General features: G+C 48.6%; 1 protein-coding gene across 1 annotated transcript; it reads left to right on the forward strand.

Moving 5' to 3' along the window:
• Window positions 1–2,949: 2,949 nt before the first annotated feature.
• S100B (S100 calcium binding protein B) lies at window positions 2,950–11,425 on the forward strand. The gene is made up of 3 exons (XM_062174996.1): window positions 2,950–3,060; window positions 7,868–8,014; window positions 10,845–11,425. The coding sequence occupies exons 2-3, from the start codon at window positions 7,877–7,879 to the stop codon at window positions 10,983–10,985; spliced, it is 279 nt and encodes a 92-aa protein (XP_062030980.1). The 5' UTR covers window positions 2,950–3,060; window positions 7,868–7,876; the 3' UTR covers window positions 10,986–11,425.
• The last annotated feature ends 1,968 nt before the right edge of the window (window positions 11,426–13,393 follow it).

Genomic DNA, 13,393 nt, shown 5'->3' on the forward strand with positions numbered 1-13,393 from the left:
TCAGCCCCAGCCTCCCTTGGCCACTCCATCCCCCACGGGGGGGCTGTGTGTGCATGAGACGCCCTAGTGAGAGCCACAGTGCAGAGGGACAAGCTCACCGAGCACTGAGGCCCAGTCATGGGACTGTGGGACACCTTGCCTCCCCTCCCTGCCACGCCTCATTACTGCGGCGCTGAAGGTCTGTTCGCAGCAGCTCCTTCTACCCAGAACATCATGTAAAGCTTTCAACAAAAAATGAAGAGAAAGCAGAAAGCTTGAAGAACCTAAATCAGTATGAGATGGAGAGACAGGTGGAGCAGGGATATTGGGATTATCAGACCAGGAACTTCAAAAAGCTGTGACTATGACGCTGAGGCGTTTCATGGAGAAAGTCTACAGCATGCAAAACCAGATGCTAGAGAGAAAAATGAAGAATGCCTGTGACAGGCTCATGGGTAAGCTTGAGGCTGAGGAAAGAATCCGGAGTTGACAAGGTGACAAAAGAAACTTCAAAAGCTAAACAGCAAAGGAGGGGCTGTGGGATACCCACACTGAGTCCCAGCGCTTCTTCCAATGCAGCTTCCTGATAATGCACACCCTGGAAGCCAGCAGTGATGGCCTAAGTACTTGAATCTCTGCCACCCATGTGGGAGACCTAGATTGAGCTCCAGGCTTCTGGCTTTGGCCTGGCCCAGCCCTGGCTGTTGCGGGCATCTGGGGAGTGAACCAGCGGATTGATGAGCTTTCTCTGCCTGTGTCTGTCTCTATCTCTGGCTTTCAAATAGGTCAAAATAAATGACACAGTTTTTTTTAAAAAGAAGAGAACAAAAACTGGGAAAAGAATAACTCAAGAACTATGGACAACTGCACAGGTGTAATGCATGTGAATAAAAGGAGAAAAGCAAGTAACAAGCAGTAATGACCGAGCATATGTGAGCTCCAAACCGGAGTTTTCCAGGTGCTCCAATCAGTAACGTATTTCACTGCTTTGGTGAAGGGCCCTTCTGTGGGATGCAGGTGTGGGGAGGGTGTGACTGTGCATATGACTACACCAGGTGGACTAGTCTAATGGGGTGAGCCTGAAAACAGGCGGGAGCCAGAGTGATTCAGAAATGGGACGGTAGCAAGGAATCCCCAAGCCCGGTGATGTTCAGCAGCTTGTCTGAAGCCGAATCGCTGGAGTAAACGGTGGAGTGCAGACTCAAATCTGGCAGCTGTGTGGATCTGTGGACTTTTGGTGAGATGTTGTCCATGAGTTCCTGGGGTGCTTCTTAGCACTGGAAAGCCTTGTTCACCCAGATGGCAGATTCTCTCCCAGCCTGTGGGGCCCTGGCATCACCTCCCCACCCCTCAGCCTTCTGCGTGGAGCCGGGAACACATTACACCCCATTTGGGAAACAGGATCTTGTATACAAGGGGTGCATTTGGGGCCTCTGCTCCTAGGGACATGCTGAAACTCTTCCTGTACACTGAAGGGTGAGCCAAGTCCTATTGCCATCCTAGGGAAGTGGTGGAGACTTGCAGGAGTGGCCACTCCCACAGTCTAGCTCCCTAGCACAACTGCTCCTGCCTGGACACGGGCCCCTGCTTCACAGAGCAAGTGCGTCTGATTCTTCAACAGCCAGCGAAGCTGAGGAGGAAGCAGGGCCCAAATGGCGTTCATGGAAGTGAGGACAGGGTGGTGTCCAGGCTGGGGCAAGTCCACCATTTCCTGGTTAAAATACCAGGTGCACAGCCATCTCAGTGCGCAAATCCTTCCACGGCCACTTTGAATCCAACTAACAGGACCCGCTTCTGGTGCAGACATCCTTAGGAGGCCACACCACCGCTTTTGTATAATTTGTCAACAGGGATGCCTACTTTTCTTTTTATTTTTTTAAAAAGATTATTTATTTGAGAGGCAGAATTACAGAGGGACAGACAGAGGTCTTCCATCCGCTGGTTCACTCCCCAGATGGCCACAACAGCCGGAGCTGGGCCGATCCAAAGCCAGGAGCCTGGAGCTTCCTCTGAGTCTCCCATGCAGGTGCAGGGGCCCAAGGACTTGGGCCATCTTCTGATGATCTACCAGGCGACAGCAGAGAGCTGGATCAGAAGTGGAGCAGCCGGAGCCCACATGAGATGGCAGTCCCGCAGGTGGAGGCTTAACCTACTCTGACACAGCACCAACCCAGAACGCCCATTTTTTACAGCACCCACAAACTGGTTTCCACATGTGAAGATGGCAGCAGGAAGTCTGGACGTGACTCTCCCGTGGCTGGTGGAGGCCTCTATGGGAGGCATTCTCTCTTTACACCTCTGAAAACAGCCTTCGGAGAGGATGTTTCCAAAATTCCGTGCGGCCATGACAGTGGGTGGCCTTTCAGTTAGGGTGAAGGTGGAGGCCTGGGCTGCCACGGGCGCATGTTCTCTATCTTAAGAGACTTGAACAAGGGCTTTCCCAAACACGCACCGAGTCCCTGCAGACACTGGGCCCCGCAGCTTTTCTGAGGTGCTGTTTGGCCCAGAGCTGACCACTGCCATACTAATGTCCCCAGAGGCCAGACCAGGAGCGGCTGGCAGACAGAAGAAGCTCGCCGGCCTCTTCATTGGAAACCAGCCCACGGCCACTTCATCTCTTACATTCAGCTGCGCTCGGAAGCCTCTCCTTCTTGGCTGTACATTTGCTTTGTTTGAGTCAATTAATCCATGTCCCTCTCCTCTCCCTACCCCCAACCTCGCTTTTAGAGAAACATCAATATTCATATAATAAGTAAAAAAAAAAAAAATTAAACACAAAAAGCTGACTCCCCACTTGCTGCCTCATAGGCCCTTTTTCTTCCTTAGTCCCTGTGTGATCTTGGCTTCCCAGCAAGTGTGGTGGGGGTGGGGGCAGCATTTGGTCAATGCGGCCCTGTGTGCAGGCCTGGCTGCCCTGCCGCCTCCGCCCTCAGCCCCGATTGGCTGCCTCGGCTGCAGTGGGACTGCAACAGTCCTCCGCCTGTCCTGCCTGGAAGGAAGGGATAAGAGGCTGCGACCTCAGCACCACTCGGACGCCGCAGCCGAGAGAGGACGCCTGCAGCAGGAGGTGACCGGGAGGAGGTGAGGACACTCCGGACAAAGCTGCTCATTTCTTGGGGATCGGGGGTGGGGGTGGCAGAGCTGCAAAGACTGGGAACTCTGGGCTTCTGAGATAATGGCGGCACTTCTCGAGCTTCCGTGGCATCACCTGTGTTAATCTTGACTTTGCTGTTGATCTTGTTCGGCTCTGTGGGCATTTGGTTACCTCAACACTAAACCAGCAGTGCTTGTGCCTGTGCTGTGATTTCTATAATTGAGAGAAACCCCAGGTCTAGTGGCATTTCCCCAGAGGTACTACAAATACTGATTCTTCCCGAACTCTTTGGAGAGGAAGGCTTTTGCTTTCTAATTCTGGAGAACCTAATGCCAGTTTACCACCTGTCGCTGATGCTTCACCTCCCTCCTGTTACTCCTTCCTCAGCCCTGGGTTGGTTTCCTAATTTCCTTCCATTTTGAATGTCAGGGTCCCCAAGTACCCCTGAACAACACTCAGAAATCACACAACAGCTGAGAAGTCTTTACAAATTATGGATTAGGGCCGGCGCCGTGGCTTAACAGGCTAATCCTCCGCCTTGCGGCGCCGGCACACCGGGTTCTAGTCCTGGTTGGGGCGCCGGATTCTATCCCGGTTGCCCCTCTTCCAAGCCAGCTCTCTGCTGTGGCCAGGGAGTGCAGTGGAGGATGGCCCAAGTGCTTGGGCCCTGCACACCATGGGAGACCAGGAGAAGCACCTGACTCCTGGCTTCGGATCAGCGCGATGATTCGGCCGCAGCGGCCATTGGAGGGTGAACCAATGGCAAAAAGGAAGACCTTTCTCTCTGTCTCTCTCTCTCACTATCCACTCTGCCTGTCAAAAAAAAAAAAAAAAAAAGAAAGAAAAAGAAAAACAAATTATGGATTAGGTCAAAGAAAGTGGGTTTTAACTTTCCTAAGTCTTCAGTTTCTTGTGGAGGGAAAACCTTTCATCAGAACCCTCACCTTATGAGTAATGTGCCTTTTTAAGGAGTTAGGGTCCAAAAGTGCTTTTGTTTTTATATAAAAAGACTCATGTAAAACATTCACAGAATTAAACAAGGAAAAAAAATAGATGCTTATTCCCATTTCTCTTAAAAGGTATGCTATAAGCCATCAGCTATTTCTGAACTCAAAAGGAAGGATTTAACAGGAAAAAATTTAAGTTAATTTGTAATGTGGTTGTGGAGAAAACTGTACTTTATTCATTTATTTTAGTTAGAGGGAGCGAGCTAGAGACAGACATAGATCTTCTGTCTGCTGGATCACGCTCCAAATGCTCACAGAATCCCAGAACTCGAGCCAGTTCTCCCATGTGTGTGGCAGGAAGCAAGCACAGGAGTCACCGCTGCTGCCTCCCTGTGTGCCCACGAGCAGGAAGCTGGAACTGAAAGCGGACCCAGGACTGGCACCCAGGCACTCAGTATGGGATGCAGCTGTCCCAGGCAGCGCCTTAACTGCTGAACCAAACACCTGCTCCAAGAAAAATACATTTTATGGAGTTCCCTAAGATATGTAATATTTATTTTATGTCTTCCCTTTTTTAAAAAAATCTCATACATTTACATAATTTAATTACCCCTTCCCCAAATTATCACAGACTTTGAGAAGGAAACATTAGTATGATGCAAAGATCATTTTATTCCTTAAAAAATATAGATTATCAATTGAAAACTTGAGCGCAAAGAATAAAAAAGTAGGAAGTAGGGACACAGCGGGTTAACGCCCTGGTCTGAAGCGCTGGCATCCCATATGGGCGTCGGTTCGAGACCTGGCTGCTCCATTTCCAATCCAGCTCTCTGCTGTGGCCTGGAAAAGCAGTGGAAGATGGCCCAAGTCCTTGGGCCCCTGAACCCGTGTGGGAGACCTGGAGGAAGCTCCTGACTCCTGGCTTTGGATCGGCTCAGCTCCAGCTGTTGCAGCCAATTGGGGAGGGAATCATAAGATGGAACACTTCTCTCTCTCTCTCTCTCCCTCTCTCTCTCTCTCTCTGCCTCTCTGCATCTCTTCTCTCTGTGTAACTCTGACTTTCAAATATATAAATAAATCTTTTTTAAAAAGTAGGAAGTGTAAATATTTCAATGTATCTAAATGGTTCTATCCACCTGTGATATATCAGATTGTTAGGGACTTAAGAGCAAAACATTTACACTGATTTTTAAGAGATGACATATGCAAGATGGGAATGATTTTTTAACAATATGTAATTTTAAAACATTTTAAATTATGATAGTGCAGAGGTTCTTTGTTTTTTTTTTTAAGATTTATTTATTTATTTGAAAGGCAGAGTTAGAGAGACAAAGGGAGAGGCAGAGAGAGAAAGATCTTCCATCTGTTGGTTCACTCCCCAAATGGTCACAATGACCACTGGGCCAATCTGAAGCCAGGAGCCAGGAGCTTCTTCCCAGTCTCCCATGCTGGTACAGGGGCCCAAGCACTTGGGCCATCTCCCACTGCTTTCCTGTCCATAGCAGGGAGCTGGATTGGAAGTGGAGCAGCCGGGTCTCAAACCAGTGCCCATATGGGATGTCAGCACTGCAGGCAGCAGCTTTCCTCACTAGGCCACAGCATCAGTCTTTGAGGTTCTTATTTAATGATTAGAACTCAAGGCCAACATTTGATAAATTTCTCTGCCTGACCATCTCAGTTTTGTGAACCAACTGATAATCCATTCTTCACAAAATATGATACACAGCAATGATTGATGAGATATTCTGTTGCAAACCATGGTATGAGGTACCTGTTGTGAGAGAAGTAGGAAGCTTCTTACTTTGATTTCTGCAGAGAAACTCTTTTAAAACAATGACTATATACTAAGTTACAAAGGAAATTTTTTTCCTAAAAAAAAAAAAAAGATTATTTATTTGAAAGACAGACTTATAGAGAAGCAGATGCAGAGAGAGAGATGTTTGCCACCCGCTGTTTCACTCCCCAAACAGCCGAAATGGCTGGAGCTTTGCCCATACAAAGCCAGGAGCCAGGAGCTTCTTCTGGGTCTCCCACGTGGGTGCAGGGGCCCAAGGATTTGGGCCATCTTCCACTGCCTTCCCAGGCACATTAGCAGGGAGCTGGATTGGAAGTGGAGCAGCTGGGACTTAAACTGGCGTCCACATGGGGTGCCAGCACTGCAGATGGCGGCTTTACCCCACTATACCACAGAGCCAGCCCCTGCAGAGAAACTATTATCCCTGCGTTTGTCCAGGCACAGAAATGAATAAGTCATGTTCCGCTTCCCCCTCAGTGCAGGAGGTCCGTCCACGAAACACCAAGTTGTGGTCCAGAATCCTGCTGCACACTGTCTACTCCTGTGTCAGGATTACACCAGTTTAATCATAAAACCTAGGATGTATTTTTATTTCTGATAAATCAAATGCCCTTCATTGCTATTTTTCTTTCTTCTTTCTTTTAAATAATCTGAAAGGAAGAGAGTGAGCAAGCATTCTCACCTCTTGGTTCACTCCTCTAATGCTTGCAACAGCTGGAGCGGGGCCAGAATGAAGCCAGGAGCCAGGATCTCCATCTGGGTTTTCCATGTGCTTGCAGCGACCCAAATACTTGAGCCACCACCTGCTACCTCCCAGGGCATGCATTAGCAAGAAGTTGGAATCAGAGGTCAGTATTGTGGTGTAGTAGGCTAAGCCTCCGCCTGTGATGCCGTCACCCCATAAGGGAATCAGTTAGAGACCTGATTGCTCCACTTCCGATCCAGTTTCCTGCTAATGGCCTAGGAAAGCAGCAGAGGACGGTCCAAGTCCTTGGGCCCCTGCACACACATGGAACACCCAGGAGAAGCTCCTGGCTCCTGGCTTCAGACTGGCCCAGCCCCAGCTGCTGCGGCCATTTGGAGTGTGAACAAGCAGATGGAAGATCTCTCTCTCTCTTTCTCTCTCTTCCTCCTCCTCCCTCTCCTCCTCTCTGTAACTTTTCCCTTCAAATAAATAAAAAATAAATCTTTAAAGAAAAAGAAGCTGGAATCAGGAGTGGTGCATTAGCAAGAATCAGCAGCGGAGTCAGGACTACAACGTACACACTCCAAACTGGGATGTCAGCTCCCAAGCAGTATCTTAACCACTACACAAAGAGCCTGTCCCTTATTTTCCAAACAAATTGTGGCACATTTATTTTTCAGATTAGTTTTATAGCTACTTTGTCAGGTTCCTCACACATCACCAAAAAACTTTGTTAACATTTTTATGAAAAATGACTTTAATTTATATATTCAAAGAAAAACAAGTTCCTACATTTTATGTTCTACAGTCTTTTACCAGGACTTGCTTTTTCTTATTCCTAGACAATATGTGTTACTGCTATATGAATAGAATATTGTCCAGCTGCTGATTGATATTACTTTGTTCCTCATCACCTGACTGCTCTCTAATTAGCCCTATCAACTGGCAGTTGATGCTTTGCTCACCTGTTCTCTATCTCCTCACCCTGGAGCCTGCAAGGGCAGAGAGCAGCCTACGAGGAAAGAAGCAGGCATCAATCCCTGAGCTCTCCTGCAGCTTTGGCTCTCAATTTTTTCTTAAGTTTCCCTTTGGCCCAGACCAACCAGAAGCCAGCAGGCTTGGGACTCATCCTTGCGGACCACAGGGACACAGAAGGGGACATGTGGGAGGTGGATCTAACAAGCAAAGAGGAAGAATGTGATAAATGTGCAGATTTCCCAGAATGCACTTCCAAGTGACACTCACCTGCTCAAGGGCCGGACAGATGTACTAAGGCCTGTCTACTACCCCACGCTGCATGGATAACGTGTTCAGTGTGTTATGTACAAACAAGGCACAAAGCATGAGAAGGCATCTTTCCTTTGCAGACTCCTAGGATGTCTGAGCTGGAGAAGGCCATGGTAGCCCTCATTGATGTTTTCCATCAGTATTCGGGAAGGGAGGGCGACAAGCACAAGCTGAAGAAATCTGAGCTAAAGGAGCTCATCAACAATGAGCTTTCGCATTTTTTAGAGGTGAGTCTTGCTACAGCTTATTCATTCTTCTGTCTTATAGAATGACTTTGCACTTTCTCTTCTGAGCTGCTCTGAAGGTGATTCCAGTTCTGTCTTGGGACACCTGGGTTGCTTCTAGAACCTCTTTGAACTACTGAGTCCTCATTGTACGCAGAATCACTTGGATGGGCTTCTTTGTTTTCAATTTCTTGTCACCTGGCTTGGGCACAACAGCCCATCAGGAAACACTGCTGTAGAAGTAAATATTCCCAATCATGTTGACCTTTCTCTGAAAATCTAAGGACTTACAAATGATAATGATAGCAGAATGGGATGAAAAAAATACTCATGACTTACCATTGGCCAAAGTGAACATATAAGAAAGCTAATAAACTTCTGTTGAGGGAGAGGATATGTTTTGGCTTTAGCTAGATGTTTACTATTTACCATGGAGATAAAAAGTGCCAGACATTCATTTGGTAAACATTTACTGATCCCTCAATAATTCAACACTGTGAGAGATACAAGCCAATAGGCATGGCCTCCACTTTCAAGGCATCCAGCCTGGTCCATCAACGATTGATTGTGATTGACTTGATTGAGGCCATGAGCAGGCCTGTGCACAAACTGTGGAAGCCCTGGGGCCTTACGGGCAGCTCTGTAGAGTAAGGGATGTTGGCAAGAAACTGTCTTTAGTTTGGGCTCCTATTTAGGAAGCTGCACAAGGACTCCTGATGAGCCCTATTCTTCTCCATGCAGCTCCTGTTCTGGTATATCGTGGAAGTCCAGACATTGGCATGAAAGATTCACTTTCCTTCCTTCTGCGTCCACTACCCTTGGATCAGCTGCCCATTGCTTCTACTGCCCACCAGCCTCATTGCCTTCATGGAAGTGAACTGTAATCCCCCCAGAACCTGATTCCCTCAATGCCAGAACTAAGGCTGGATCACAGGTTGAAACAGTGGTCATGTGCACAGGAAGGGTGGGATTTTTGCCATCAACTAATTTTCTGGGCATCAATATGACCAGTCACACACAGGAGAAATCAAAGTACTAGTACCTGGAGAAGATACTGGGGTAGGGCCCTGCTGCATGGTGATGGGGAACCACCCATGTGCACTAGCTGAGTCTCTCAGTGCAGAGCAACACTGCTGGTTTCCAACAACAAAACATTGTTGTCTGGAAGGATGGTTAGGGTTCTCTGTCCCCATTCCCTGTGACCCTCCAGCACTGTTAATGTCCCCCCCACCCAAAGAGGGAAACATGCTGGCAGGCTTTCTAGGCAGTCTCCAAATCTGATTCTGGGACTTGTTTTCCTAGGTATTCAAGTTCAAAATGTAACAGCTATTCCACCCACATGACAAGTTTTCCAGTCCCACCAATTCTGCCTTCTGAATAACCAATTAAAAATTGTCTCTTCTTCTATAAAAGGGACTATGATAAGGATGAGAAGAGACAGTGTGTATCACATGCTTAACAAACAGAAGCTACTAATATTAATATATTGATTTTAGAACATAAAAAAGCTTAGCATATGGAAATCACAATTTATAAATGATAAAATCAAAGTAATCATATCAAGGTTTTTCATGAACATTCTTTGGCCTGGGTTTTTTTTTTAAGACTTATTTATTTATTTTAAAGTTAGAGTTACACAGAGAAGGAGGGGGGGGGAGAGAGAGAGAGAGAGAGAAGTCTTTCATCTGCTGGTTCACTCCTCAATTGGTTGCAATGGCCAGAGCTGTGCCGATCAGAACCCAGGAGCCAGGAGCTTCCTCCAGGTTTTCCTATGTGGGTGCAGGGGCTCAAGGACTTGGGCCATCATCCACTGCTTTTCCAGACCATAGCAGAAAGCTGGATCGGAAGTGGAGCAGCTGGGACTCGAACCAGCGCCCATATGGGATGCCAGCCAGCACTGCTGGCTGCAGCTTTACCTGCATCACAGTGCCAGCCCTTGGCCTGGTTTGATCAAGGAAATTTCAGTGTGGAGGCAAATTTATGACAGGATTGAAATTAATACAATGTTCCCATCCATCTTTTTGTGGCTGCTTAGAATCAGAATAGTTTATACCTTCAGTCTTCTATACTCAAGGCAGCCATTGGACATTGCAATGACTCCTTGTGGCCAAACTCCCCTGTCCTGAGGCTTTGTTAATATACACACGCATATTATGCTCTTCTTCATGACTCAGTGCCACATTCTTTCCACCATGTTTGTAATCATACACTGTTGTTTGTTTCTCTGAGACTCTGTATCAGTCACACCATTCATTTGGCTTTGGTGTTACACAGGAAATGTCAGGAAAATATCTAACATTTAGAAAGCAACTCAAGTGGGAAAAAGAATGGGAGGAGTTAAGAAATTTAGCACATGTTCCTGAGAATTATTTTAGCAACAAAGCAAACTTACAGAGCATTAAAATCCACTGGAGGCCTTTACTATAGGGACTAGCACATACACAGACACAGGAAAAACTTAGGAAAGCCAAAAGTTCATTTGTTTCTTTCAAGACATTTGCTTGGACTGATCTAGACTGTGTTCCTTCTTTCCAGCTTCAGGTGTTTTGTTTTACGTATGACAACCTACAGTTTTTCATATCTTGGTTGTTCCATTCAGTCTTTTCAAGTAACTCAAGTCCCACTGCACCTATAAAGTAAGGTGGAAGAAAAGGTACAAGCCCCAAGGTCTATGCCTGGCCAACAGTTCCCTGGTCACAGAAGAAATCTTTTCTAGGATTTTGCATTCTAGTTGTATCTGATACAAAACATCAGAGTTGTGCAACCTTTAGTCATGTTTTTGATGGCTCTATATTCCATTTAAACAAGTTGGACAATTTCTCTTCTCTCCTAGGAAATCAAAGAGCAGGAGGTTGTGGATAAAGTCATGGAAACACTGGACAATGATGGAGACGGCGAATGTGACTTCCAAGAATTTATGGCCTTCGTCGCTATGGTTACCACTGCTTGCCACGAGTTCTTTGAACAGGAGTGAGAGAGAAAGCAGCCAGGCAGGAATGAAGGCGGCTTAGGGAAGCAAAGGGCAAGGGCTTGCAGGCTGCGTAGGGGCTGAGCCTTCCAGCCGCGGTGTAGCTCATTAGGAAGCCTGATTTGCTTTGTGAGTGAGCAATTGAAAGCCTCTTTGCAGGAGCTGTTTCACTCAGCTCACATGGTTACTTCTGCTGTCTTAGGCAATGCGTAGGCTGACTGGTCCCAGGCCTCTCGGTAATACACTTTCAGGAAAGTCCATTCTGTCACGAAACACGTGCGGCACACACTGCGCAGCTGCGAGAATCCTAACCAGAGAAGACGGAGTTGCCACAGTTCCCCTGCAGCATCATGAAGGCTTCGGTTGCATCCAAACACGCACACGTTCGAAAGCTTGCCCGTCCTTAGGTGCGTCTGTCGTAGTGCAAATAAAGCCGATGGCAGTCAGGCGTCTGACGGTGCGGTCGCTCCACACGCTAACCCCGTTCCGGCTGAGGGAAAACTCCCGGCCCAGTCCTAGGTGGGGAAATTCGTCCCAGAAACCACAGCGTCCTGACACTGTAGCTCCGTCAGAGGTGAGCGAAGTTCTACCTCAGTGCAGACTCCCTCCCGCGGGTGCCCGGCCCCGCCTCAGAGCTGACAGAACACCTGCGGAGCACACACCCGGGGGGACGGGAGGGCCACGGCCCCTCCACCCTCAGCCTGGACCCTGCGCTCCCGCTCCCGGGAGCTGGCCCGTCGCGCCAGAGGGCGCCAGGCCGCTAGAGTAGGGGACTTCCGGCGTCTTGGGTCACGTGCTTGTCCCTGGGCCAATCACCAGGGAGGGGAGCTGCGGTTGGCCCAGCACATACATGTGCCCACCCCTTCGGGCAGCTGCGGGCGGGTAGCCAAGACCGGAAGTTGAGGAAGCTGGCGGCTGAGGACTCGGGCCTGTGGGCACCCGCCGGAGTCCTGGGGCGGGTGGAGCGCCTTGTGTGGTCAGGGCTGCGTGCTGGTACCGCTTCATGGGCTCTTCTGGAAACGAGTTTGCCGTGGCTGCTTCCGCGTCACAGGCCGAGGGCTGGTGAGGGCAACAGGTCTGTGAGAAGATGGAGGTGAGGGTTATGCGGGGCAGAATCCGAGAGCTAGGCCCCGCGACGCAGCCAGACGACGGTAAGTCTTGGGCACTGTCGCCAAGTGGTCAGAGGCTGGTTGGGATCTGCAGATCCCAAGACAATGAACTTTCCTCCGTCCTCTCCCTTGACCGCCTTGGCTTGGCCCAGAAAGGTGGGTCCTGCGGGGCGCGGATTGCTCACACAGTGGGTATTTTCTTTTAGAAAACGGATGGCTACTTACTGTCTCTGAAAAAAGGCTACCTGGTGACTTTAAGAAGGACATTTCTGGGAGTGGATTAGGTCGAAATACTCAGACTATCTTCATCCAAGACCGTGGTATCATAGGAAATCCGGTTATATTGTAATATTTAATCAAGGTAAAGCCCAGATGTGCTTTTTATGTAATTTTCTCATAAAAACTGAAGGTCATCAGTTTTATCAGATAAAGGAGGGTTGCATGAGGCTGCTCCAGGGGCGGAGGAAGCGGTCTGTGAGCTGGCGCCCAAGCCACAAGGGCCCACCGGATTGTGGGAACAGCTCGCAGTGGTTTCAGTCCGGGCTCTGAATAAGAATTCAAAGTAGAGATAAGTGAAGTGCAGAAGTGGGAGCAGGCTTTGTTTAAAGAGAAAGTGAGTACATTCAGATGTGTGGCCAACCCCACAAAGAGATTTGCTCGCCATGAGAGACAGACTTCCAGACCCAGTCCAGAGCACCTTTTATGGGGTAGGGCTGGCACCCTAATTGGATATACAGACAGGGCGGATGTGGGTAGGGTTCAGTGTGCCTCATGTCCTCTGGCAACTTTTTTATGGCATCTCCACATGGAGCTCAGGGCTTCCATACACTCATGGCATCCTCTTGGTACAACACGGGAAAGTGAGTGTGCTGAATCGGCATGCAAAGGGGTGGAGTTAGGGTGCACAGCTAAGGACAGCAACTGCGGAGAATCTTCCTGTTCTTTATTCCCTAACTCGTTGCCTAGCCCCCTTTAAGATGAGATGACTGCTCTGGCCTTCTGCTAGTCAGACAGGCTTCAGTAGCTGCTACTCCTGAATGCTTTGCAGGCTTTTTAGGGGGGCAGTTTGTTCTCTTTGGGGAGGCCTCTGCATTATCCTAAACAGGAAACCGGAACCCACAGTAGAATTCCTGAGAAGGAGGCCAAGCCAGGGAGGGTACGGGTCACCCAGAACGGCCAGTGGCCAGGTGGGAGGAGGCACTAGGCACATCTTGAGGGCAGTAGGGACATCAATGGGGTCATCAGTGGGGTTTGCAGCAGGGGACCCCATACCCTGTGGAAGTCTCAGGAAAGTGGACAGTGCAA

Source organism: Lepus europaeus, chromosome 2, assembly GCF_033115175.1.
Source record: "Lepus europaeus isolate LE1 chromosome 2, mLepTim1.pri, whole genome shotgun sequence".
Taxonomy (NCBI): domain Eukaryota; kingdom Metazoa; phylum Chordata; class Mammalia; order Lagomorpha; family Leporidae; genus Lepus; species Lepus europaeus.

Bases quoted from the DNA above. Each gene is read 5' to 3' on its own strand.
- S100B (XM_062174996.1), top strand. From the start codon at position 7,877: ATGTCTGAGCTGGAGAAGGCCATGGTAGCCCTCATTGATGTTTTCCAT. The intron at 8,015-10,844 runs GTGAGTCTTGCT...CTTCTCTCCTAG, and splicing joins AGCTTTCGCATTTTTTAGAG to GAAATCAAAGAGCAGGAGGT.